Here is a 27,454-nt window from a genome sequence, read left to right as displayed (position 1 = left end):
ACCGAGGAGGCTATTTGAATGTAAGGAAGAGGAAATATGTGAATTATGTTGGATCATATTTATAGGGATGCTATTTCATCGACAGATCTAAATTTATCCTTAATCCATATTTGGTGCTGTTAGATGTTGGCCAAGTTTTAAATTAAGCACAACCCCACGACTTCTTTCAGCCACTTCACACACTTATTTTGGCACAGAAATTTCAAATAACACTTCATGAAACACTTTTATATATTGTTATATAACACTGACAAAATATTTTGATTACAACAGATTCAAGGTAACTGAGGAACATTACAAATAGAAAATATCACTGAACAGGACCACACCTGTAAATATACGTAAAACTAAAATGTACACCTCACCATTTCCTGTCGCCTTCCCATACAACGGTAACTTACTCTGCCTGCTGAACCATTTTGAATTTTCAGAAATGGAATCATTGCAAAAACAGTAATACTTCATTTAATTCGGTTCTATAAAAAGCTGTTTTCTTATAGTGATCTTTTTTCAAGGACCACGTTTTATATAAATCTGATAAGTAGCTGTTGCACGATGTGACATCACTGCATAAAGTTCGTAGAATCTAAACTCGTGGCCATCAAGTTTTTGAATCTCGGTATTACTCCTTTTCCAGTCGGTCTTTGAGACGCAGATTCTATTTTCTCTCGACTTGTATTATATATTTTCTAATCCATTTGCCATTAAATGACGGTAAGCCTGGATGTAGATACTCAACTGCCATGTTTAATAACATAGAAGAGTACTGTTTAAAGATAAAAATGAAGGTACTTGTGGGTTATCGGGACACATCGCTTTAAAAATAGGTTAGGTTAGGTTAATGTGTGTGGATAAATGACATATACTTGAAAGTTATTATATTTTATTTCAATAAATCACAACTAACTCAACCTAACCTAACCTAACCTATTTTTAAAGCGATGTGTCCCGATAACCCACAAGTACCCAAATGAATTTTTAGCATATTACCGTTTTACGACATGCGTCTGAAATTAATGAATTCCCAACATCTGTTGGTAACTTATTACAATAATGACTAGTATACATGAGGATGGAATACTGAATGGAGTATTATGTATCTTACTGGCACATAAAGACAGAGGTCACTACTGTGACTTTACAACTGAAGGTGGTGGGTTCATTCCCATACACCACACGTAGTTATTGCAACTGTTGCACATCAGAACACATGACAAAATGAGCCCTGAATCCATCTTGTGAGAAGTTTTTGGATTTTGTGAAATTTACCCTTTTCTGTTACTCAGAAGAAAAGCTTTGCATTAGGAGTGCCGAAGGATGTTGTAGGGGAAAGATACTGATCTTATCAAAATTTTAGGCTTTTACTTTGCATAAAGTTTTCTCAGGTGTAATACATCGGCCGTAGATTTACTATTGTCAGACTTCAGCGTGGGTCAGCACTGCCAAGAAAATTTTTCTCCTGAGTAACAAACTACACGTGGAATGATGAAGTATGGTCATATTAGGTATAAATTGCATTTTTGTTTTCAGCACTCGGATGTAACAGTCTTATGAAGTCCCTTAGTGAATTCTGAAGTAATGACTTTACACTGGTCTTATTTAGGAACACACAGATTTAAATTTATAAAAAAATACATATTTTATATTGAACTTTAGAAACTTCAACATCAGGTACTGAATTTATGTGTATGTTAGTTATATATTATCTAATTTAAGCACTTACATTCCCATAAATTTTGGCTATCACAACTAAGTTAAACTGCGTGAGGTGTTTTTGATAAAGTAAAGTTGACAGCCTAAATGCACATTTTAGAGGGGCCATTTCTTAAAATGTCAGTATTCTGTCTGTCAACTAATTGTCTGTGACCTAGTATTAGGAGCTATCACTTTAAAGTGAAATAAAATGTTGTTTCTGATAGGTCTACTAGGGTTGCCACTTAACTCTAAAGCCTGAATGGACTTTTTATATTTAGCTTACGAAATATTCAAAAAACAGATAAATATCTATAACAAAATGGCTATATAAATTTTTATACGATCTGTTGCTCCAAAATGTATAAAGTATGTCTTTATACTTATCACATATTTGGAGATTAGGGTGTGCCATGAAAACAAATAGCATCAACAAACAACAGTGATACCTTCAGTGGGAATGTTTATATATTTTTTTATAATGTAACAATCTACTCTCACAGGAGCTTAATTGAGTCTAGGTTATATCAGACAAAAAGTGAACGAAATGTAAATTTTATCTTCAAAGACGGAAACTCAGAAATGCAGTTGTCGGGAAATATTTCTGCTTAAATATTTTTCTAAAAAACATTTGGAACGTAGTAACAAGTAGTTTCATTATGTGTGAATTTTAAGGGATGCGTCCTGTTGTGTGTTGAACGTAGTCCATCTACACAACAATTCATGATCACAGTTTCAATGTTTATTAAGAATCCACCACATGTTTTGACCTTAATTGGTCATAATCAGATGGTTCTCTTTAAGTGTTAAAATCTAAGAGATATGACTGCCAATTTGTGTACACATTTTCCGTTGTTGACTTCACTGTTACTGGTGGAAAGCTGTAATCGAAATCTTCAGCCACGGCTTTCCACTGGTAAGTACACTTACATACACGTACTTCACACCAATTTGACATTTCTTTGCACAAATTAGGAACTAAAAAAATATACCTGTCTGAAACCAGATTCATCACAATACTGCATTCTAGTATAATCTATTTTCTTAGAAAGTTTATAGAATAAAATTACTCCACAAAGTGATTTAACATGGTGTCACATTTAAAAAACAAAAATATGATATAACTACTTGTTATTTCTGTCTTCTCATAAGTGGGATGGTTTGTACCTTTTTATAACATACCACATTTTTTATGATACATGGATCATGGCTGCGTTGTCATTGTTTTTTTTATTCATTCATAAATTTTTTATTTAAGTGAAAAAATCCAAATGAGCTGTTGACTTCACAAATTGTGCAAGTTTCTTTTGAAACTTCAAGAAAAAGAAAGGTTTTTTCTTTATATTTTGGAAGATACACAATTCTGACGAAGGATTTGGTACCTTAAAAAATATGAGATTTTTTAATAGAAGAAAAGTGTAATACTTTTCACATATTCAAAGTTTACATGAGTGTATTGCACACTGACTCAAATATAACTTCAAACAAGTTATTTTTCATGTGAATTGCTACGGAGCGATGACTTGAGCTACTACACCACAGCACTTTGCTGCTACAGTAGCCATTTCCTTCCCTCGCTCCTACACGAGGATTTTGGCAGTTGCTTAGAATCTTGTCCTGTCCCTCGCTCATGTTGTGCTTCACTTTGTGCTCGCTTGTTCAGATATGTCAAATGAGTCCTCTTCCCTGATGGAGCTTGTAGATGACTGGTTGTGTGCTGGGAAGTTCTGCCCCAATGGAGTTGGTGGTTTTCCTCTCCCTGTAACAAGGCCATTTACTTTTGTATTACTTAAATTAAACATTCTGCTTAAGGGATCTCCAAACTTTTAGAACGTGCGCTTATGAAGCATCAGCATATAATGATATCAAGTTATTAGCGAAAACAATCGTAAGAAGATGGCTGACTCTCTTCTGGGTTGTTGCTCCACACAGTTTGGAAGAAGTTTACCAAGTTTTCAGAAGTCCTTGCTATCTGCTGTCTCCATTATCAGTCATTGCCCAAATCTTCATGTCTCTGTTTCTCTGACTGTGAGTATAATTTATTTTTAACCTCCTGTCTATGTGCAGGCCTCCAAATGGTCTGTTAACTTTAGGTTTTCTGACTAAAATTCATGTAAGAATTTTTTATATGTACAATATGCCTGTACTATCTCATCATAAGATGAATTAAGAATTAACTTCTTAATTTAAATATTTGGATTTTAAATTTTTGTGAAAATTTAACAACTGATCTTTCCCCCCCCCCCCCCCCCCCCCCACTACCACATCACATGAGTACCAACACTTTTATTCCTAGGGAAAAAATTAATACCAATTTTTATGCTGTACAAACAGGAGTTCTGGATAAATAATGATTTCATGTAATTGTCATCCTGTGTCATACTATTATTTTTTTAAATCACTCCAATATTTTGTACCAGCAGATTTGTATATATGGTAAATATTTTCACAAACCCATGTAGGCAAGGGACACATTTGAAGCTTTAATACTCACACATGCGAACCCCTTGTGGACTGTACTGTGGTCTCAGTTTTTGTTGTTGGGCTTTCCAATTGAGTTCTGCCACCACTGAACCTGCACTAATCGTGGCATCTGAATTGAGCTGGTCACTGTTCTGCACATAATGCATGCCCCCTGCTGAAAAATTCATTATAAATTATTAACACTTAAGCATACATCTTTCCACCTTAAGTATTCTATTAAAACGCTTCTAGCTTCATGTGAAAATTCTGGAATTTTAGAAGCCTGGAACACAATTTCTTGCTCAGTTAAGGTCAACAAAAACAAGATTTCATACTCTTTGGAATATAATAACATTCCAAAGGTGTTCTTCATACCACAACATAGGCAGTGATATGAGCATGTTACTTTGTTATAAATATGGCTCAGAGCAATGGGGCAAAGACCACTCTTACTTGAAAAGAGTGACAAAGGCAACAATGATATTCGGTGTCACTGTTGTGATAATGTGGTCTGAGGTTATTGTTGTGAGCTAACATTGATCTCTGTTTCCATTGTTGTATAACTGCATTCCAACAATATCTTGGTTCCTGTTGTTGCAACTCTGTTTCAACAATGCCCCATGTTCCTAGTTCCTAGGTAAATGCAAGAGACATGGTCAGGCCTATAAGGTATTCTTCACCCACACTGGAGTGTGAAGAATGCCTAATAATAGCTTTGGACTTGGAGCTTAGCATAGCGGCAGATGTTGACACTGACAACATACCACTGACAACAACAGCAACAGGTGTGATGTTGGTGGGTGTTGGCGTGGCAAGGTATGATGAACTCCGGTGCTGGGACATGACAACTTCTTTAGTATTCTTTTCTGGCTTGAACAGCACAATATACAGCTTGGGAAAGAACAGGCAGGCCAACTGTACCAGTCCACTGGAAGAAGTGAAAAATATCTGTCTGTCACTTTTGTCTTACAATAGTCTACTTTGAATACGAGACCATTATTACAATTAACTGGTGCCACAGAAATGTTTTCTTTGTGATAATTGCACCTTTCATTATATTTTAAACTAGTTTTCCAAATCGGTATCTCACTTAATCTAAAAATAACATGTTTTGAATCATTTCACTGTGTGCTCAGGGGACCAGACCCTTCCTAATTTTCTAACTCTGCTCGTGCATCTTTGTTTCAAAACTATGGCTCTACTTCTTTCTTAATCCATGCAAAATTGTACTGTTTACTACTTTTGAATCTCTTCTATGTAGTTGACTGGATATGTTTTATGTCTTGTAAGATGATTTTATACCTGAGGGACAGTGATATTGCCAGTGTCACAACCCTTATGGAGTTGCTATTTGAGGCGAGGTAGAGTGGCACAAATGCAAGCCAGATGATGATGGCAGTGTAGTTGGTGAAGGCTATATGCCGTGTTTCATTGAAGCCACCTGGACACTTCCGTGTCTTCACAGCATATGCTGTACATAAACCTTCACAAACAAAAATACATACTCAGACTATTTAAATAAAAATTCCAACACATTATTCCATAGTGAATTTCAAGAAAGATTGCTGAGATTAATTTCGAAGATATACTTTCATTATTGCATTGTCTTGGCATATAATTTCTGATTAGACTATGCCTGATACACCCAACAAGACTGGGTTCAGATATTACCTATGAGCACAAAGGGGTAGAGAAGTCCCACCATGTAGGAGTAGCCATCTAGCCCCTCACAGATGAGCATACGTGATTCCCGAGTTGGAAATGAGTGTGTCACCGAAGGTGGTTCATACATGAGCCATGACACGTTGATCACCACCTCCACAGATGTCAGCAGAGCTGTTATGACCAGCTGAGACTTTGGACTTGTGTACCTGTGCAAATTATAAAGTATTGATACTTAAAATATGTTATAGGGATTTATTAGACTGTATGAACAATAAACAGAAAAACTGTGTAAAAACAAAAATATTAACACCTTTATGGAACAGAGTCCTTTAAGAAACTGAGTCACCAGTTTTTCAAAAATGTCTTGTCTTTTGTGGAACCAAAGGTTAAAGTGATTCACAAGAATAGTTTTAAGCATCTTAAAACATTTTAAAATTTAGTTATAGCATTTTAATATTTGTGATAATACATTATATCAGTGTCATATTACTAAGTAAATACATTAAATTGAACTTATAACAATTAAAAAATAAAAATAAAAATAGAGTAATGACAGTTCCAGTATGGTAGAGAACCAAATACTTTAGTATTAACTAATTATGACAAAATAACGGTCTTGAAGACAGATATGTGTACATAAAACACTGACTAGAGATAAAGTGATCAAAACAGCCTGCCATCGGACCCTGCCACAAGCCTGATCAATAAAACCTTAACATAAATATAACATTTATGATTATGATGGTGGTGCTGGTGGATGATCAGTGTGTTGGCATTAGACAGAATATTTAGAAAGGGTGGAAGATTCTGAAATTCCAAAACTACTTCATGAATATCAGCCAAAAGGAAGAGAAACTGGACAATCATTAACATCACAAATAGACACATTCTGATATGTTTATACTTGTATTTTACATATCTTAAAATGAGAGAAGTTTTAATGCCTTTCACAATAACATTTGAAAATGAAATCTTAAAGAATTAATTCTAAAGCTACACCAAGCAAAACAACCTAATCTATAGATAATAATTACCAAATCACTAAAACTTGTTTGTGGTATAAAGGTTAAGAAGTACCTTGTCTTATGCGGAGAGATGGGTCGGTTGCTGAAGATGCGTGCTATGCGGTTGGTCTTGGTGACGATGGCTGCATAGCATAGTGTATAGCAGAACCCCAGGAAGAACCGTGTTAAACCACAAGTGAAGGATGTAGGATGTGCAACAATCACGAATGTGACACAAAATGATGCCAATATCCCTACCAGCAGCAGATAGCTCAGTTCACGTCCTGAAGCTTTAACTACTGGTGTGTCACTGTATGTCCAGAAGATAATAAACACAAACACCGTCACCAGTATTCCTACACAGAGAAGTAAAACATACATAGCACAATCATATAGACTGAGTATAGCTACTTGTAGTGCAACAGATACCCAGCCATGTTAACTTTTAATGAAAAAAGTATGAGAAGAAATGTTTTACAGTGCAAGAGATACCTTTAGAAATCACTGAAAAATCATGTGTTTCCCCTTTGAGACTAGCCAGACCAAGTGGCAGCAGTAGTTTTTATCTATCGTCACTGAGTGAAAATTAACACATTCACTGCCATGCTACCCAGTGGGGATTTAACTGCCCTGTGCCAGCCACTTTTCAGTGTGGGAATTGGGGATATGTTTAACATGAATGGAAAAAATCTAAATATCTTAGAAAATATTTTAAGTAATTGCATGACATTATCAGGTTTCTTTTAATACTGATTTAGGGTGTGGTATCTTATATAGCTATTTACTTGCACTTACATTTTTCATTTTTCCACACTTTGTATCAGTCATCTTTATACACATGAGGCAAGCATATATTTCCAGAGGAACAGGAAATACAAAGTAATGATGAAGTTATCTCTGCTTTTTGTGGAACTCAAAGGTTCATTAGCATGTTTCAAAAGATCTTAACTCCAGTCCCTATACTGAATCCAGTCTTCAACCTCCTTCCCTGTTTTCCTAACATGAATTTTCATATCCTCCCTTCTGTGTTTAGATCTTCCAAGTTCCTCTTATATTCAGGTTATCCAGTAAAATTTTTTAACACATTTATCATCAATCAGTGCATATTTAATTATTACGAACTTAAAGTATCATTATTAGTTATTGCTAACTCAGTAACTAGATTTTATTCCATCTTTATCCATGATCAAAGCATATTTATACAACATATTTCTTTTTATACAGCCCTTCCTATTAAAATGCTGTTTTTCAGTTGTTTATGGGCCTCTGAAGCATAACATAACATAGGGCCTCAACACATTTCAATTTGACCATGGATCCAATCTCCTATGTATACCAACTCTATCAATAAATGACAGATTCTGAAGATGATGAATATATAACATAAAACTGACCGAGGCTTGCAACTGCCATGGCTGCAATGGCCCATGGGTTCTGGTAGTCAATAAACTCTTCAGGAATGGGCACACAGTGAGAGTGGTCATGTGAGGGTAGTGACCCCAATGCACAGTCCTCACAATGGTATTCATCCACCTTAACCTGGTACTTGCCACAGCTCCGACAGTGCCAGCAACATATATCTTCTCGCTGCTGTTGGAACAAGTAGTGTGTGATATTAGCATGTCCCTAGCAGTAGACTGAAAGCAAAATGTTAGTTCCCCTAGATGCTCATTTTTATAGCATTTAATTTTGCTTCCTTGTTGTTGGATTGTGTTTGTGTGTGCGCGTGCCTAGAACATGAGCATTAATCTACTAGCATACCTTAATGGCTGCAAGACAACTGCCTATTCAAGAGACTTCAGCTATTTTTATGACTGTAAAATATGACTAGTGAAGATGAAAAGAAACTGTGTTGAACACAGACAATGATAATAAATAGAAAAGAATAATTTTCTTTAATTAATAAATAAAACTTGGAAACATGGTGGCATTTGGAGAAAATATTGTCACAAGTGATAGCAATAAGTACAAACCACTTTTAATGAAGTCCTGTTTGGTAATTAAAATCTCTCATGATCATAATTTTCTTCATTTTCAGAGCAAATTATATATTTACAGAGGCATACATATATATTAATTTAAAAGCAGATTATGTTAAAATATATTTGTATGAGAGTAACAGCTGAAGGCTGGTGACCCTACCTGTATTTTGATCTGGTGCACAGCACATGGTGTGGCACAGGTGGACGCTGGGAAAGCCTCTCCTTTACGGTAACTAATAATGTCATGGTCAATGTTGAGTACTGGCAACCCTTTGTCATCCACTGTGAACACATAGGGTATCAGTTTCACATTGATAGAATCATAGGAAGAAAGATAATATCAACTTATTTTTAACAAAAACATTCACCTGGAAAATATAAATTTCTGAATATAAGGGCAATAAGCATCCTGCAGATTTAGTCTACTCTTATATTTGTCATGAACATATTCTCATCCATTATGTAGCACAAATGGGGGAGATGAAAAATGCACACAACCTTTTGGATGGAAAGCCTGAAGGGAAGAGACTGTTCAAAAGACCTAGCATAGATCTACACTACTACTGTATTAAACTGGATATATGGGAAATGGGGTGGGAAAGCACAGACTGGATTCATTTGGTTCAGAATAAGGACCAGCGACAGGCTGTTGTGAACAAGGCAATGAACCTTTATTTTGCAAAAATGATGGTGAATTTCTTGACTAGCGTAGCTTTTAAGAAGGAATCTGCTTCACAGAGCAGTTAGTTACTGTCATCCAACAATATGTCTGACCTTTGCCACATTTTTGAAGAATTAACCCTTTAAAGCTCAGAGGTAAATACATGTACCGTGTGCTTTAACATTCAGTAAATGTGCGTTTTGTATTTATGGGTCCTGTATGATTCTCACTGTAAAGAGGGATTAAAACACGTTTAAACCAACTGTTCTTTACAATGGTGAAGTGTTTGTTTTCTTTGAGGTGTGCATTAAATTCTTGAATATTATTTAGATGAGCTAAGGTTTCAAATGTTTTATTAGCTACCTTCATATTATGATTTTGTCCTGCATTCTCGTCACTGTAGACGAACTTGTACCACTTTTCTCTGTGTTAATTTCTACATCACTCTCCTTACTAATATCTTAGAGTTTCTCTTGTTTCATTATCGTGTTTTATGAATTTGCCTAATAAATTAATCTGAACATGAAATTGATTAATTCCTTTTGATTTCAGTGCCTCCCTGTTGTCTTTGATCTTTCTAATGATTTAAAAATGATACAATGACATATCCTTTTAACAAATTATTATGAACAGGAAGTACATTACACAAATATTTGAGATACATTCATTTTACTATGTGTACACATTTTAGTTAACCTAACTAGTTTGATTGGTATATCAAATTCAGTGAGAACATTGTACAGTATTTCTCTCTTAATTGAGTCACCAGGATTTTTTGAGGTCTTTAAATGGCTAATATGCTTCCTCTCCAGACTTAGATGAATCCAGAATATCTGATCATTAACTTATATGTTACATCAAGATATACACTGATAGATCAGTATCCTTAATTTAGGCATATTAAATCAACTTTATTACTGTATAATATATAGTTCTTGATTGTCAGTAATGACATAAAATTCTCTTTCTCTGACAACTCACATGCATCCAGTGTGCTAAAGTTTAGAATGTTTAAAGCTTTATTTGTACATACCTTATACAGCTTCATAGAATGGTGTTTAATCATGGATGCAACCTTACTTAATACTTTAATAATACATAACTTTGGGCATTCACCATTGAGTTGAATGAGATAGAGTGAATCTGGTATGAATGTTGTGCAATAGTGACAGCTGAACAGTTAATTGTACTTACATGTGTAGTTACCAACAATCTTCCAATGATAACGGTGTCCACTGGTGTCTTTCTGGAAGTTCAGTATGGAATATCGTGGTGGTCCATCTCGGCCATTAAGGAACACAAATGGCTTCCCTCCCTCATCTGGAACAAGAGAATCTTATAGACTTGTGTTGCTTGTACAGTTGTGTGTATCACTGTTATGCTGTCAGGCTTACAGAGCAACTAGGTTGATTATTAAAACTAGGAATAAAAGAAACTTGAATGTATCTGAGATATGAGGTTCTCATGGTAGTGAATTTATTGATTATTATCTTCTGGGTTGTGTCACCATATGGTCTTGTGGGTGGTTACGAACGTTTCTGAAGGACACGTCTCTTCCATTGTCACTCTGAACATGAAGAGGATATGATCATTCAAAATGCTGATAACCACTTACAGGGCCAGACTGCATTATGACCCAGAAAACCATAATCAACAACATAAATTCTATTCTAAGCATGGAACTGATGTGATGTGTAGATAATTCCAGTTTATCTGTCAGAACTTAATTCTGAGGAAAGTGTTTTTGGTTCTTTTTCAACATAGACACAGGCGAACATTTCAGTTTTTGCTCCAGCAGATAATTATCTGCTGACTGCTTAGGGGCGATGCAAACCTAGGGAGTTTTTGACCCAGTCAGTCAGGAATAAGTCAAGTCAGGCAGTGAAGTCAGTCAGTCAAACAAGCAGTCAGGCCATTCAGTCATGATTTTTTTAGGTCTGTCATTTATCTCTGTCATTTATCTCTGTGTTTTCTTTTTCAATCAATCAACTGATCAGTCAGGCCATCACTCAAGTCACTGGAGACAATCAAATCAGTGGAGTCAAAACATCAAGGCCTGTCAGTAATCAGTCACACAGTCTGTCTCAGTTAAGCAGTCAATCAATTGATCAGGCCATCAGTCAGGCTGCTGCAGTCAGCAGAGTCAAAGCAGTAGTCAGGCAAGCAGTTATAAATCTGGCAGGTCTGTCAGTCATCAGTTAGTCTGTGTCTATCAATCAATAAACTAGGCCATCAGTCAAGTCACTGTAGGCAGTCAAATTAGTGCAATCAGTCAGTCAGTCACATCATTGCAGTCTGTCTGTGTTGTCAGACAGTGAGATTAACCTGACACCAAAGCCAGTCTGTGGACTTACCATTGAAGGTGACATTGGCGAGATAGGTTCTCAGAAGATCCCCGTCAATGTGCCGCATTTTCTCACAGACTCCTGTAGCACCAGGCCCACATTCTTTTACCTGCAGGTTATGAAGGGCCTGTGCCACAGCATACACAGCATCTCGTACAAAGTGCAGGTATCTTTGCTGCCGGTATCCTCGCCCCCTGCCCCACTCACACATTTCAAATGTCCCAGGTGTGGCAGTCCCAGGAGTGATATCTAACGTTGTGTCTGTCCATGTGGTAGATTCATCTTCTGGCAGTTCAGTAGGCACACTATCCTGTAACTGTAGGAAATGGTGCACTATCAGAAAGCATGGGTCTTTGTCATTTGACATTTCTGGCAGAAATGAGTTTGACAAGTTACATTACTTTATATATTAAAATACATTTGACGCTGGCCTGTCTCACTTTGAAGATTTTCATGGAATTTGTATAAGATTTGTGCTTGATCACAAACATCAGTAAGTTACCATAACATCAAAAGAATTTTGTTATTATTGTGCTTCTACCTATTGACAGACTTCTTTTTCATACTACAAAGATGTGTTTATAACTGATCATGACAAGCTACATTTATTCATCAGTTTATTAGTTCATATATTGTGGAGCCGGGGGCAGGACGTGATCACGGGGCAGAACGGGGTATGGGCTTTATTTCGTCTTCAATGCGTCGTGATCTACCGGGACCGGGTGAAATACCATTAGCATGCAGCACAGGGTCATGTCATGTCAGTCAGCGCCATCTGTGTTTACAGTTCCTGAAATAATCATCTGGTATGCTGGATTTTGCTCCTACATTTTAGAAATTTTTCTCAACTTCCAGTGAAGGTAAGACCTATTCATTATTCATATCCACATTTTTATATGATGCTTGTTACGAGGTGTTTTCTGAAAGTCTTAAACACAATATATTTATTTATTTTCATGATGTAATTTTTGGTGGACAAACCTAACCTGAAAGAGTATACTCGGGGCAGGATGGGGTAGGGTAGAATGGGGTACTCCGTTTTGCCCCGAGTGAAAGTAGAGAAGATGTCTATTCTCAGTCTATTGAAGGGTAGACCCGGTGTTCTTTTTGTTTGAAATGGGCCCATAACTCATGTGCAGGTGTTGATAGTGACAATGATGATGAAGAGGTGCACATGTGTGCTGTCTGTGTCAGGCCTAAGTAGATTTAAAAAGTGTAAAGTTTGGACATTTTTGGAGCCTATTTTTAGAACTTACATTGTATACTTTATCATTTTTGTATCCTACGTCATAATTATTACATAATATGTGTCTTATTACAACTTTTTCAAACATATATCAATCATACCCCATCTTGCCCCGGGCACGGGGCAAAATGGGGCAAGTTACATTTTTGTAAAGAAATTAATATTTAAAAAACTGTAACTCTTAGAACTAAACTATTCAAATAGACAATAAATCCACACAAGGTTTCTCCATGTGTTTGCCTTTATTGTCCCTTTCACATGCCTCCAAAGATTATGTTGGGTTCCCTGATGGTAAGGAAAAGTAAACATATTTTCCATGCATTCAATATTTTCTTCCAATTATTAATAAACACTTTGGCCATAACCTTTCCATATTTCATAGAAAATGTAGTCTAAAATGTAGAAATATTTATTTAGTAAATTCTGTTTTGTAATGCATTTGATTATATTTAAGTATGGTCATTTGTAGAGGCTAAAGATAGAGACACATTTAAAAAAAGTAAAGATGGAATAACAGTGCCTGAAGAAGCTTTTCTTTATTGCTTGAATGGAAAAAGGCTGCAAGAAGTTTCATAAAAAATAGAAATGTTGGAATGGACTGTACCCTAGTGGTCTACTGAAGCAGTAGCAGGAGCAGCAGGAATGAAACAGAGAAAGATAAGAAAAGAGAAAAGAAGAGGAAGGTAAATGTTCAAAAAACCTTACCCAAGATGCAGCAGATCTGTAGTGAGCTGCACTGAGTTGCTTCTTGCAATATTCTTTGAGGGACTCTTCAAACCAGGGATTGATTGTGCCATGGCTGGGACCAAGGGACTTGAAGTAACTGTCAAAGCCTGCCAGGTTGCGGGACATAGGCTGCACGGCCAGGGCCCCTTCCATTACGCTTTCATCACGCCATGCGTCCGACAGACCTACAGAAATGTTTGCTATATTTTAGCTCCCCACTTAACCACCAAGCTGGAAGCTTACCCCCTTGTCAGATTTTATGAGTGGTGAGCAACTAACATGGGTGTGTGAATGATTAATTCATTTACAGTTACCCTTTATCTAGAGACCATCACATCCACCTGCAACCTTATCTTAACTCTACCACCCTCCTCCCCCAAATACAGTGGGAAATGGATTCATCTGGCTCAGGAATGAGACCAATGCCAGGTTCTCATGTATGTGGTAATGAACCTTTCGATTTCATGAGAGGTGGAGCATTTCTTTACCAAATGAGTGATTATGTTCCCATTAAGGACTTTCTTGCATGAATTTAATAAAGCTGGATAGTGAAAGCTCTGAAACATTAGAAATAATTTCCATACTAAGATGGCTGATCATTCAAGAAGACTTCACTGCATTTAATTTCCGTGAAAGCTTAAAATGTTTATACAGTCTTACCATTGCCGACCATCCGGTAGTTAAAGGCGGTGTCAGGGCTGCGATGACTGGAAGCGGCACTCCACGCGTCACACAAGATCCACACAAACTGACCTATGATGCCATGGCGTGCAGCAGCATCCATCAGTTTCTGTGTCATGGATTTGTCAGCGAAAATCACCACCACTGTGCAGACATGCATAATTTTCTTTTTTGAAATTGTATTGATCAATGACAGTATTAAAATTTTCAAGTAGCTTAATTATATTATCTGTTTTATGGAGAAGCTGGAGAAAATTGCATAATGAGCAGCTCCTTAGAGGGAAGAAATGTGAGGATAACATTGAAATGGGATTTGTTTCATCTGGCTGGTGGTGGGCTCTTGTGAATGCAATAATGATCTTCTGGGTTCCATAAAATATGGGTTATTTCTTAACTAGCTGAACGTACTATTAGCTTCTCGTGAAGGACTGTATTCTATGGAGTTAGTTATTTTTAGTCCACTTTATTAATCAGACATGCAATAAAAAGCCACAAACTTTATTTCTGACAAACAGGAAAAGCAGATGTTCTAAATTACTGACCAAGTCTGGCCTTATACAGTGCTACAGCAATTTAAAAACCTATAAACGTTTTGGGCAAAGATAAATTATCTTTTTTCTAAACATAAATGAGCAGAAATTTCAAAGTAGCTAGATAAAAAAACAAATAATTTATGTATGGCAAAAAGTGCTTCTGCTATTTTTTGTAAATCCTCACTCTACAAACTGATCATTCATAAGCAGTATATGCCAGAGGTGATTCAACTTTAGCTTAAGGCCCCATTTTCAGTTTATCTTCCATTATTCTTGTTTTGAGTAGGGTTTGAACTCTTGAGGCACTTGACTCACCTCGAACATCTGTCTTGTTAACAATGTTATACAGCACATTATCGTAGTCTGAGTCCCTAAAATTTTCTTTGTTAACACGCTGTGGTGCTGAAAAGCACACATTGTATTTTCCAGCCAATGAGCTCAGTGTCTCAAATCCGTGGTTCCCATACTCGTTGTCAGAGTACACCACAGACACGTATGTCCAGTTGAATTTCCTGAAAACAAAATAAAATTATTGCATCATATAGGCCTGCTGGGAAATATGCTAGTTGCCTTTAGACTTACTGATGTAATGTGAAAAGACTACTAACTAAGCAACTACATGGAGCAGAAACTTCTTGAGAATAGAACAGTCATTCAACTAGCAAAGAAATTACCTACCTCCTATGGAAACCTAAGGTTCATTACTGTGTTAAGAAAAACCTGTCAGCGTTCCCTATTTCCTCAAGATCCATTTCAATTATATGCACCTATGTCTTCCAAATCGATACTTTTCTTCAGGTTTCCTTACTAGAATTTTGGATCTCGTTATAACCGAGTTTGACTGTATATATAAACTTTGCCACTTTTTGAAGTATTTATAGGAAATGCATCAGAAAAGTATTCACATGGTACATGCTTTGGGTAATACATCTTAATTAGCCTGCCTGTGGCTACTACATTATTGCATTTGGACGAAAACAATTTTGTCTTGTATTTTATTTGTGTGATCCAATACGAACTAATGTTTTTATTGTTCGATAATATCGCCACTCAGTTCAAAACTCACCGAAACAGCAAACACACATACGTATCTAATGATCGTAGCCGGACCCCACGACCTTTTCGAATAAGTCGGTTGTAGCATAAGAAACCATAGTGACCAATGGGATTAGCAAGAAGAAGAAATTATAGCTTTCGAGGAAAGAATCAAATTAACGAGCTCCGGGATTGCATGTAACTACAGATCTGCTGGAGGCGTAACTGTGACGTGTCTTCGATTTCAATGTCACATAAAGACATTATTTCGTAATACAGAATGTTCCAAAAACACATATAGCATTGTAATACTAAATGTTAACCTTGTTATGGATCTCCGTGTGTTGTGTTTACGAGAGGACAGATGGCATCGCAATATCTTTTTCCATGATTTAGATACATACTGGTTCAATTTTTAAAATGTATTTATTTCATTCATTGAATGTGTGTATACATATTTTTGGGACACTAAAACATATAAAATGGGGTCATTTAACATTATAGTGTAACATGTCTGAAGAACTGGGTTGGTTTGACTGAATAATTACCTGAGTATCTCGAGCATAGCGTGTGCCTGATTGACATCACTAGGTACGGTGCGAAAGAAATACGGGAAACGATCCCGGTCACTTAGCGATGGAGATGTGGCCATGTAGCTAATCTGCGGAATCCGGAACAGTCGCAGCATAGTCGCCACCTGCCGAAATTATTCACAAACATGCATGACATTTAAATTACCTTGAAAATATAAAGGCTTCTATTCGGCAAACCCTTCGGCTGATACCATCGTGAACTTAACATGGCCATGACCTATCCGTTATCTCTGCCATTCATGATTGTGGTCATTTAGAGAACTATAGTTATTCAGAAATTAGCGTGAGAAAAAATGATCTTGCAATGACCTTGACAATTTTAAAGGCTTTCTTTAGGTAAACCGTTCGGCTGAGAAAGTATGACCTTAAGAATTCGGAAAAAACCTTGGGCTGATATTGTTGTGACCTTGATATTACCTCGACATATCCGTGAACTCAAATTTACATGAGTGTGGTCATTCGGAAGCCTACAGTTCAGTTGAAATAAGCATGAGAAAAAATGACCTTGAAAATTTGAAAGACCTCTAATCGGCAAACCTTTGGGCTGATATTGTCGTGAACCTTGGCATGACCTTGATATAACCGTGACCTCAACTTGACATGAGTATGGCCGTTCAGAGAAAACCACTTCGGCAGATATATAAGCATAAGAAAAAATACCTTGAACATTTTAAGGGCTGGCGTGGCGGTGCACGTGACTGTTCGGTTTAAGAATCTTAAAATAGTTTTTAGATGTATAGTATGTTTTGGTTATTTATTAAGGAAACATACGTTAACCGTTCAAAGCCCACTGGTAACTATGTGCACCAAATGCTTTAAGAATTTATTACTCTGTATGTTGTATGATTTCGTATGATTATCAGGATACACAATGATTTACTTTAGTATTAATTAATTGATCCTTGCAATGGTGATGAGTTTTATTTGCGGTAAAAACTCATCTTTAAATATCACATTTATGAGCTCATTCTTCATGGGGTTAACACAGTGACTTTAAATTTGTGTCTGTATTACCAAGACAACTCACCTGTATAGTGACTGAACTGGACTGTGCCCCAATCACAGCTACAACCTGATCAAAACCGCCTCCTCGAAATTTCGGAGTGCTGCCATCTTTACACTGAAACTCGTGTTCGTGGTACTCATTGAAGTGCGCAATGAAACCTGGGACAAACACGTAGAAATAATTTCTCTCATCGCCCTTTTTATACCATAACATACGAAGAAATGGAAATAAGTTGTCCCTGGTGCTTAATTAAGTACCGCGTTTTGAAGGAGAATTGCAGGTTTAGCTCCAAGCCCCAGTCACATTACCCCCGAGGAAATAATACCTGTACTCTTTGGATAAGGAGGCTGAGTTGGCCCCACAGTTACGAGAGAATACAAAATAGAATACGACAAACTTACTTCTTCATGTACGTATCCTGCATTAAAGTTCCCATGAATTTAAGTAACTAGATTAAGATGGCTGAATACTCATCGCCCTGATATTGGAGGCGGGAAGCGCCTCTGAAACGTCTGTAATGTTGTAGACAAGTTTACAGCATATAATACGGCCATCTTCATGCTCGCCGCCGTGAAAACGTGAAATCTCGTTTAAGTAACTAGTGTATGCGACCGCGTCTTAATTTGTGCCGTCGGCCTTCACACAGCGACGTGTTTACATGCCATTCATTCGTCTACATTCTTTTACATCTTTAGTACGAACTTTAATAATAGTATTTTTCGCCAGAAATTATTACGGTGATGTTAGTTAGGTGGGATAATATGGCCGGGATATGCAACATATAAGGGAGCCCCGGTAAGGGGCGAATTACAGGTGTATATATTTTCATCTCTTGCGATGAACAGTTCAAGATTTACGATAATTTCTCGTACCTTTAACAAAGTCAAGGGCCTGTTCGAGGCCATACGTTGGGCTGTCACAAGAGTCGAACGCAATCATTCCGAGTTTTATACCCGGCAGTAGATTCGTGTCCTTGTTTATTTGCTCCAGGGTGTACAGCATTGCTTCCAGCGGCTGCACTCCATCTTCCAGCTGCAACAAATAAGTTCCGCGCTAATGTTGTGTTACCATTACCATATCTATTACGAGTTATTATTACTCGGTGTTGTCATCTTATATCTTTCCTCAGAAGTTCATACATCATTTCTAAACAAATATAGTACATGACTTTTTCTCCCAAATTGTTTACTTAACTTTTATTTCACTTCCCTTTCGTTTCTAATTTTACTCTGTGCGAGAAAGAAAACGCCTGCAGGGTTCGCGAATACTGATGCGCAGAACAGTCATGACGGAGAAGTTGCCGCATGAGCACGGGGTTGTCATTTAATTCATTGCTCTTTCCGCAAACGCTGATGGGGTTCTCTGTACCTGATATGGATATAATATTCCGTCTCACCGAGATTATTTTCAGTATTACCGATTACTTCAGGTATTTACTTCAGACCACATTTAGTCAACAGGCGTGTAAAGGCGTTTATGAACTATGAGACGTTTGGAAAATGCGTATATGTACATGGAAGATTTATAGAAATATGGTTTAGCATGTGTTTTATTAAGTGACTGCCTTGATCACAATATGCCATTATTTTAAGCATTTAAAAGGACAGTAATACATCTGTGCACTAAATTTTCCAATCTAAAGAACATTACGTTGTATAGTGGGCATCGAACCCGCAATACCTGCTGACAAAACCGACATTTTTACTACACATGAGGCCTCCCACACTGTCTGTCATTTGTTCATATACTGCCAATGTGGGAAATATGAGCCCCTTTGAATTCGCTGAACACACCTGTATAGACCCATCAAAATTATCGTTTGTTCTACAAATAAGGGCTAGTAATTAATTCTTTATTAGCCACTATACGGTCTATAATCTTCCTTTGAACAGTCACTTGTTATTCAGTTGTGATCCCATCATCACTTTCTTTCATCTAGGACAATCTGATGAACCAATTCAACTCAGTTCACATACTACCTATTGTAGAGTTTTAAGAAAGTTTAAATTTATTGGATTGCGAACAAATGTCGATATATGTAAATCTGAAATTGAGACATACTTTGTGCTTTTAGGCTTACTCGTAAGTGCTCGAAATGGAATTGTTCGTTGGTTTATGTGATCACGCTGTGCCAACTACTTCGTTTATTTTGCAGTAAATGAGAGAGATATTTCCAAACAAGTATGGCCGGTACTTTAGAAATGATGCGGAGAAAACCGGATGTGATCTAGTTTGATTTACTTACTAGAGTTTCTGAGTAAAAGCGGGATGAATTTGTCACAGATTCGGACTGGTGACCCCCCTGAAGCAGGCATACTGTAGACTACACAACGGCTTGGAAAGGGTACTTTTAATTTTTAAAACGGGCATTGTCGCAGACTAATACTATGAAACCGATCCCAAGAATAAGTTTTGGGAAGAACATGTGACTCCTTGGTGACAGGGACAACATAAACAACAACAACAACAATAGATTACGTGATACATTTAAGTCCATAATTTCTATAATTCCATCTATGGGTCTGTTAAACTTGTCAGATATAACCTAGAAGTATCTCGTCACTGACCTTGTTTGTTACTGTTGACATGTTCCATACTTGACTGAGAATTGTAAATGTGTTTATGATCTGTCTTCATGCCCGCATAAATAGTTCCATTCGTTTATTAGTTATCACCGTCAAACAGAAAGCTGAATGTGTATTTCGCCCAGCCGCCATGTTCTGGTGCTAGTCTAGTTCCCATCTCAAGTTAACAGACCTGTGTTGGTGTGATTAATGGCAGAGACTGAGGGAGTAAAAATCTGGGGCTTGTAATATTCATCCGAAGTTTCAGCACAATCCGTCAATTGGCTCGAAAGTTGCCTTTCCATACAAAATAAATGAAATAGATAAAAAGTACAATTATAGTATTCTCAGTGCAGAGAACTAGTTGTAAAAAACCATGCTTTACACGGTTGGGATTCATCGGAAGTATACGTAAGTAAACTTCAGCTCGGCTTCTTCTGACGAATACTGTAAGCCAAGGTAGTGACGTCAGACAACACTTGATTACTTTGTACCCCGTTGCTTCATAGCACACCAGTCTTTTATGCCATATAATTGACTCTTCCATTTGCAGTTTATCCTCCTCGAAAATTTTTGAAGTACCTTAAAGCGATGTATCCCTAGTGTTAATGTCGTTGGCCACTAGGCTTACTGATTGTCGAGAGGTGTTTCTAAAACCCACTAAAATTAACTAACAGTCATTACGCTTGAGGCATCGTTAGATTTGTGATGCACATACGCTGAAGATTCTGGCCAATGGCGTCATCATGCTCCCGCCTCGCTGTTTTCAGCATCCGTCGCGATGGTATTACCCAGTGTAAATAAATTAGAAAGTATGAATTTCAAATGTGACCTGTGGCATAACATCCACACCGTTTTCCATCCAGCCATTCTGTAGCTGTTAAATACGTTCGGATGAATATCAGATGTGAAGACGCTTGATTAGGTTAGCGCTTCCCTGAGAAAATTCAATACGGAAAGTGGCCAAGAGAAATCAAGACAAAGCTCACCTGTATTTTGCCGCACTCGGCCCCTCCTGACCCCTTGTGGTGAATGGGGAACAGGGCTCCTAACATGATGTCACCCGTGTAGTTCAGGTACTTGGGAGAAGCGTTTGAGGGGGCAGCCAGGAGCCCAAGCCACACCGCTGACCATACCAGGAGCATCCTGTACATGCAATTTAGTTAGCCTTACAAGACCTAGCGGTAACTATTATGTGTCACCTAATTTAACAGTGAGTAATTCTGTACTCTGTATGTATGGGTTTATTATGATTCTTAGTGTAATCAGGGGTTATTTCCTTTACGAGCATTGACAAGTTAATCTTTGTAATGATGAAGTATTGTGTTCTCTGTGCGGTATGGACTGAATTCTTAAATGTTAGTGACAAGCTTCAGGTTCAAAGGGTTAAATTATCCTAACAGGTCATCGTTAGTTTACAAGATTGTCGTGGTAATACCTTCAGAAAGCCAAGACCGCTTTTCAAGTAACCTTACAATAAACAGCGTACTTAGGAGGTCACGGCCCGCAGATCGGCTGTCTTGACTGAGTGATAACTTTCGTGGTTTTTCTCAGTCCCTCCAGGAAAATGCCGGGCATAGTGCCTTAAATTAAACCACAACCGCTTTCTTCCACATCCTTTCCAATTTACTGATTAATCATCCTACCATTTGGCGCGATAAAATGCCAGCTATCCGCAGCGTCGTTAATTAGACTAAACAAGAAACAAATAAATACGCAAATAAAATCGAGATAAAATTACAGAGAAACAGGGAGCAAATGTGCAAAATGAAATCTAAAAACTCTGACCAAAATAAAGGTTAGCCTATATACACTAATGAATGAGTCACTGAAAGAGCAGAAAAAGTCAGCAAGCCAGATGGCTTTCTTCTTGAAGCTGTCAGTGTTCCCGCAGATTATATTAGAAGCAGAAACACATCCAGCTAAGGGACTGACTTTGATGTGGTGGTATACAGAGTAGTCTGTAATTATCCTTGTAGGTATCCTTACACTTATGTAATTCAGACTGAAAGAGCAACTATTTTTTTAGCATGAATGAAAAATAGGGCATCGAGACGACTCGTTCTGGAATGAAGTGTCTATCAGCCAACAGAAGCCTGGAAATTGTATTTAGACTCTTCGATGCAATGGAGTTCCAGGTGACAACTGTATTCAAGCTTCAGATGCACGAGGGTACTCGGTGTGTGCATATTAAACTTTAAGACGCCAAGATAAATCACGCGAACAGAACGCATCTTTACTCTGTATACTAAGCCTGTTCACGGGGTTGAACCATTCTGCGCATATATAGACGTTCTTATTGGATAACCATGAATCCTTATTTCTTAAATTAAAGGTACCATTTGAAACTAGGCATATCATTTATTTGTTGTCTCTGTGACAAACGGAAATGTGGAGGTCAGTCGGTATCTTTTCAGCCGGATCTGAAGTCACCAGTTTTGTGATAATTATCCAGACGTCGAGCGGTTGTGTTTCCGTCATACTTAGAGGCGATTATTTCAGAAAGCAAGGCTCTTGTTTCCTGTGACAGTTTCTCGTCTGACCCGCACGTGAAAATGGAAAAGCTAAGTGGAGGTTTGCGCCTTTGGGGCCCATGGGCGCAGAGGTAACCTACGTCTTGTGCTAAGTTACCTCCGCGACGCCTGTACGCCTTCATGGTATTATAATAAGGCACACTCGTGTATGATTATATGGCTGCCTTTCTTTTATCATAATTACCGCAATTACTTCAGTTACTTTGATCACGGTTGTTGAATGATACTCGTGATAACGGCAGAATTCACCTTAATGGAATATAAAATAAATGAAGACGTTAAAGGGACTGAAGATAAAACCTACATTGAACAATTTCTATTAAAATAAAAGCAGTTGGATTCAAGATGTTGATATAATGCAAGGACACAACCTTCCCGAAGTATTAAAATGTTACAAAGTACGTAATTAAGGACTGAGGATGAACTTTAAAGAGACTTTTCTACGACTGAGACGAGCCAGAAAGTAGCCTAACTCCATGACTGCTGGATGATGATGACTAATTTTGTCCTCACCCGTGTCTTGGGAACCCGAAGCCCGACTGGAGCCCTTCTTATCCCCCACTGATCCGGAGACATTTTGATATTACGAATTCGCTTTAAATATCACGTTTCTAAGGAAACAAATCACAGGGGATACCGGTTGTGGTTTTTTTTTATTTTCATTCTAACATGAGAGGAAATGATGTTTTGTTTCGCAAAGATGTCACGTTTCCGATCCCTGCCCCTTTAACATGCTCTTGCGTCATGTTTCTACCGGGTTACGCCCTCATCCATCAATTCTTATTGACTGCAATCACTCAGCTGAAGAGCGACTCAATGAACATTAATATTGTTTTGGGAAATAATTCTTGTTTATTTTTAGAATCATGCGAAACCCTTAAATAAACTCAATGGGGAAAATAAAAAGTTGCTAAATGTTAAAGAAGGTGGTGCATATAGGTACCACTGGTTGCTAAAATCTTTGAATGCAGAAAAAGAAAGTTTCAATGTGTAGATGATAAACCAAACTAAACTAAACTAAACATTGTTTGGTGATGATGATCCCGATACTCCTGTGCCTAACTGACACCCGAGAAAGCGTGTAGGGGACGTTGAGGTAAAGCGTTTTCCCTAGGATCGATTATTTTATCCCCAGGAACAGAAAGCAAAATGATGGGCCAACGTGGCGGCGAAGGGAAATACTTGGCTTGCATCTTTCGTTTGTTACCCATTCCGCAATCCTGGCGTGATAAAGCTTAACCCATTTACACAGAATTCTTGTCATGAATAGTATCGCATTTCCTCCATTTTAAGACGCCATCAAATGTAGGACGCACGCCGATTTCAGAGATTTTAGACAAAAAAAAGAGTGCGTCCTAAAATCGAGGAAATAAGGTGTTTAATGTTTTAAAACATTCCAAGTTGCTCATTTGTACAAAGTTTCCTAAGAAAAATTTCGCATGTGTAATGCTTTACGTGCTCCGTGTTCAGTGCATCGTATGATTGCAATAGACATACTAAGAGAGCGTTATAAATCGTTAAATAATTGAAAATCTAATTTTCTTTCTTAATTTCCCTTTATATTTCTTTTTCGTTCATATGTATTATTTCCCTTGTTCAAAGATAGAAATCACATTTTTTATTGGTCAAAGTTAGGATAAAAGCACATTTTATAAGTTTTATTTCTGTGGCAATATTTCAAGGAACTGACGAGCTACCAAAGTGGATGACGTTGTTTTGCGTTGTTTACTCTCCTTTTTCCAGATCTCTAAGAGCAGTATCAGTTGTTGTGTCAACAGTGTTTCTGGTGTTCTAGAGATAACTACGTGTAAATAGATAGCGTAGGTATGTGTGTATGTGTCTGCCATTTTTCCTTTTTTTATGTTTGTTTTTTAATTCTCACTGTTTCAATTGCTCCGTACAGGATAGCCTGCAAAGAAGGTAACCATGTTCATAGTCTTTTATTAAAACATACACCAACTAGCCAAGGTCATGGAATAAAATCTTTGCTCAGAAGCCGATAATCGCTCAACCAGTCAACAAAATCCTCCCCGTTTAAATCGCCACCGGTGTCTGACTTGAGCCACATGAATCCAATCCACATTCTTACACCCGTAAAATATCAATTATGCGTATATTAAATTATTGGAGAAAACATGTCAGTCGAACGAAATTTGTCCTGTTTTGTCAAATCATCAGCTATTAGCACTTCCTTTTTGTATCAGTTCCAGTTACTACTAGTTCTGTGCTAATACCTGACTGCTATTTTAGCGCTGACAGAAATCAGACATCAAGGAAGTCTATACACATGTAGTTGGAATATTAGGCTTTCACGACACGAGAGCAGATCACTCAACGAAAACAGGTTGCATTGAACTTCAGAAATTTCCGCGTCAAATTTTAATAATTGACACATCTCAAGGTAGTAGATAATCTGCAGTAATGCACACTATAAAGTCTCGGCTGCTTAAAATCTGTGGGCTGCTGGTAGAAATTAGATATAGGAATAATTGTATTATTAAACTGTGTAATTATCAGTTTACAGTAGCTGCTTCTATCTCCATATGGACTGAGAATTTAAAAGAAAGTTTGCATCGTATGTTCTTCGCAGAACTTCTTACTTCTTCTTGACATTTTGAATTTCTCAATACACTGTAATCAGTATTAAGCTTTATAGGATATTTAAGTTGAGCATAATGAAGTGTGAGTAGTAATTGATATCCACCAGGGGCTGAACTTTCATGTAAGTCGTGTTAGCCCGGCTAACGGTGGAACATAGTCTTACTTTCGTGGTTAAATGTTAGGCATACGCCATACACTGAAACACAGTGAAAGAGTTAGATATACCAGCGAGTCCGCTGTCAGCCATTTAGTCCTGGCTTAACGTGGGCTTGCTGTTCGCGCAGGCGCATATAGAAGAGACACGGTGCGTTGTGGATGTGCTGGGTGTTAGCCGAACGTCTGATGTTAACAAAGTTCAGTCCCTCGCGTGATTTCACGATTTTGATTGCGTAACATTTATCGTACGCGTGTGCCATGCTGTGACTTGTGATTTTGAGCAGAAGATGAAGTGCGATGAAAAACCTAGTTTCCAAAATGTTCACGTCCCTCCTAGGGATTTGGCCAACTCTCTTGAAAAATTTACCCTCCGCCACTGACATGCATGTAGTTTAAGCGTGCGCACTCACGCACAAATTACTTTACTGTAATAAATGCATGGTTCCATGTGCTGTGTGATATTGAACTTGAAACCTGTTTAAATGTGCCGCCATAAGGAGATGTTGAGAAAAATTAGGATATTACAGCAGTGAATGATTTGTTCTGGCTAGCAGTGCATCGCCGGACTACAAAAATGGAATATAAAATAAATTATTCTCTATAGGTTTGTGACACTGGTTGAGTTAACCTTCCAGAGATAAAACTGAATGAATTCAGTGCGACAACTAACACTAGTAAAGCTTATTCCAGCAGTAAGATAAACAATATAAACTCTTTATATAATCAGTATTATGTATTAGGATATCATAAGTCGTTCATATTCTGTTTTATTATCTGGACACGCGCCTGACTGACTGAAAAGTTGTTAAGGGGGACGGTCACTTAGACGTAAAGATGCCATAAGCCTATTTTTACTTATTAAATAAGCTTAGCGGCTAAACGTAATGTGATAACTGTACTAGATAGGCCTAAAATTATGCAAATAGTTCTTTAAACAAACTGCAATAAAACACCTGAGTGAAGACCTTGAGTCTTTTTATTCCACAACACTTAACACATTAGCTTCAAAATAATGTACTTTTAGAAGTGTCTTGCTGTTGGAAATGTTTTAAGTAATTGTCTGTAATGCATGTATTTTTCGAACGTAGTCTGGTTGTGAAATTGTATGACGACAGTACGTAAAAAATGTCAGTGAAATTTTGTAACTGCAATTAATGTAATGTAATATAAAGTAGTATATTAATATGTCTAGTCATGTCCTCGCAAGGCGTCGGACCCAAAATTGTTACTTTTATTACAGTAGTACTGGATAACAATAAGAAGGTTAATTATATGTGAACGCTGAAAAGAATACAAACGGAAATTAAAAACACGTAAGATATGGAGGTACAAATATGCCTACTGTTAAAACTAATACGATCTCCAATTGCGGTATTGTCTTGTGGTTATCACCACGCTGTGGGGTGATAATGAACAAACCAATAACAGTATTAATAGTAATAATACGTCAAGTACTTACGTCTTAGTTAAAATACTATTGTGGTATTAACGCTCATTTATCTGTATTCTAACTTGAACAATTACTTTTATACGAGAAATTAATTTTGCTCTCACTTGCACACATATCATCAGCTTTCATACACACACGAGTTCACAATTGTGGCGTTCTCTTTCTTGTCACCTTGTATTGAATTTGAGCAGTTCATGATCACCTTGTAGCTCCATCTTAATGTTCACGCGCGCGACTTCGATTTTTTCCGAATTACACACTCTGTCGCCTCATCCAACCGGTAACCACAATGCCGCCGCGGTAACTGAGTGCACCGGGACAACTTCGGATGTGTCACACTTCCCCCACCCCCCACCCCGGCCGCCACCGCCGCACCCTTTCTGGCAACAATACATCTCCATGCTTTCCACTGAAGAAGGAAACTGTTGCTGGAACGATATCTCTTCCAAGAAGACGATATCTGAAACGATGCAGGCTTTAAATGAGCGGCAACTAGAGGAACTTTGTACTCTGAGAT

The 27,454-nt window shown here is 37.5% G+C and overlaps 2 protein-coding genes across 2 annotated transcripts in view; one reads left to right on the top strand and one right to left on the bottom strand.

The window, feature by feature from the left end:
* LOC110835028 (zinc finger MYND domain-containing protein 11) overlaps positions 1–27,454 on the top strand; it is a 67,809-nt gene that overhangs the window by 5,116 nt on the left and 35,239 nt on the right. The gene's annotated exons all lie outside the window — the stretch shown is intronic.
* On the bottom strand, positions 214–27,266 carry LOC110835027 (metabotropic glutamate receptor 3). The gene is made up of 18 exons (XM_022074846.2): positions 26,947–27,266; positions 21,186–21,342; positions 18,505–18,664; positions 17,654–17,790; positions 16,582–16,730; positions 15,314–15,510; positions 14,445–14,609; positions 13,764–13,969; positions 11,822–12,128; positions 10,662–10,787; positions 8,967–9,088; positions 8,219–8,414; positions 6,898–7,180; positions 5,827–6,026; positions 5,458–5,638; positions 4,920–5,083; positions 4,187–4,330; positions 214–3,451 (listed from the first exon to the last, which is right to left on the bottom strand). Exons 2-18 carry the CDS (start codon positions 21,339–21,341, stop codon positions 3,333–3,335), a joined length of 3,012 nt encoding a protein of 1,003 aa, XP_021930538.2. The 5' UTR covers position 21,342; positions 26,947–27,266; the 3' UTR covers positions 214–3,332.

Source organism: Zootermopsis nevadensis, unplaced genomic scaffold (assembly GCF_977971745.1).
Source record: "Zootermopsis nevadensis isolate Lab colony 2312 unplaced genomic scaffold, Znev_1.0 Znev_ptg000061l, whole genome shotgun sequence".
NCBI classification, from domain to species: domain Eukaryota; kingdom Metazoa; phylum Arthropoda; class Insecta; order Blattodea; family Termopsidae; genus Zootermopsis; species Zootermopsis nevadensis.
This window is presented reverse-complemented; position numbering and strand designations above follow the sequence as displayed.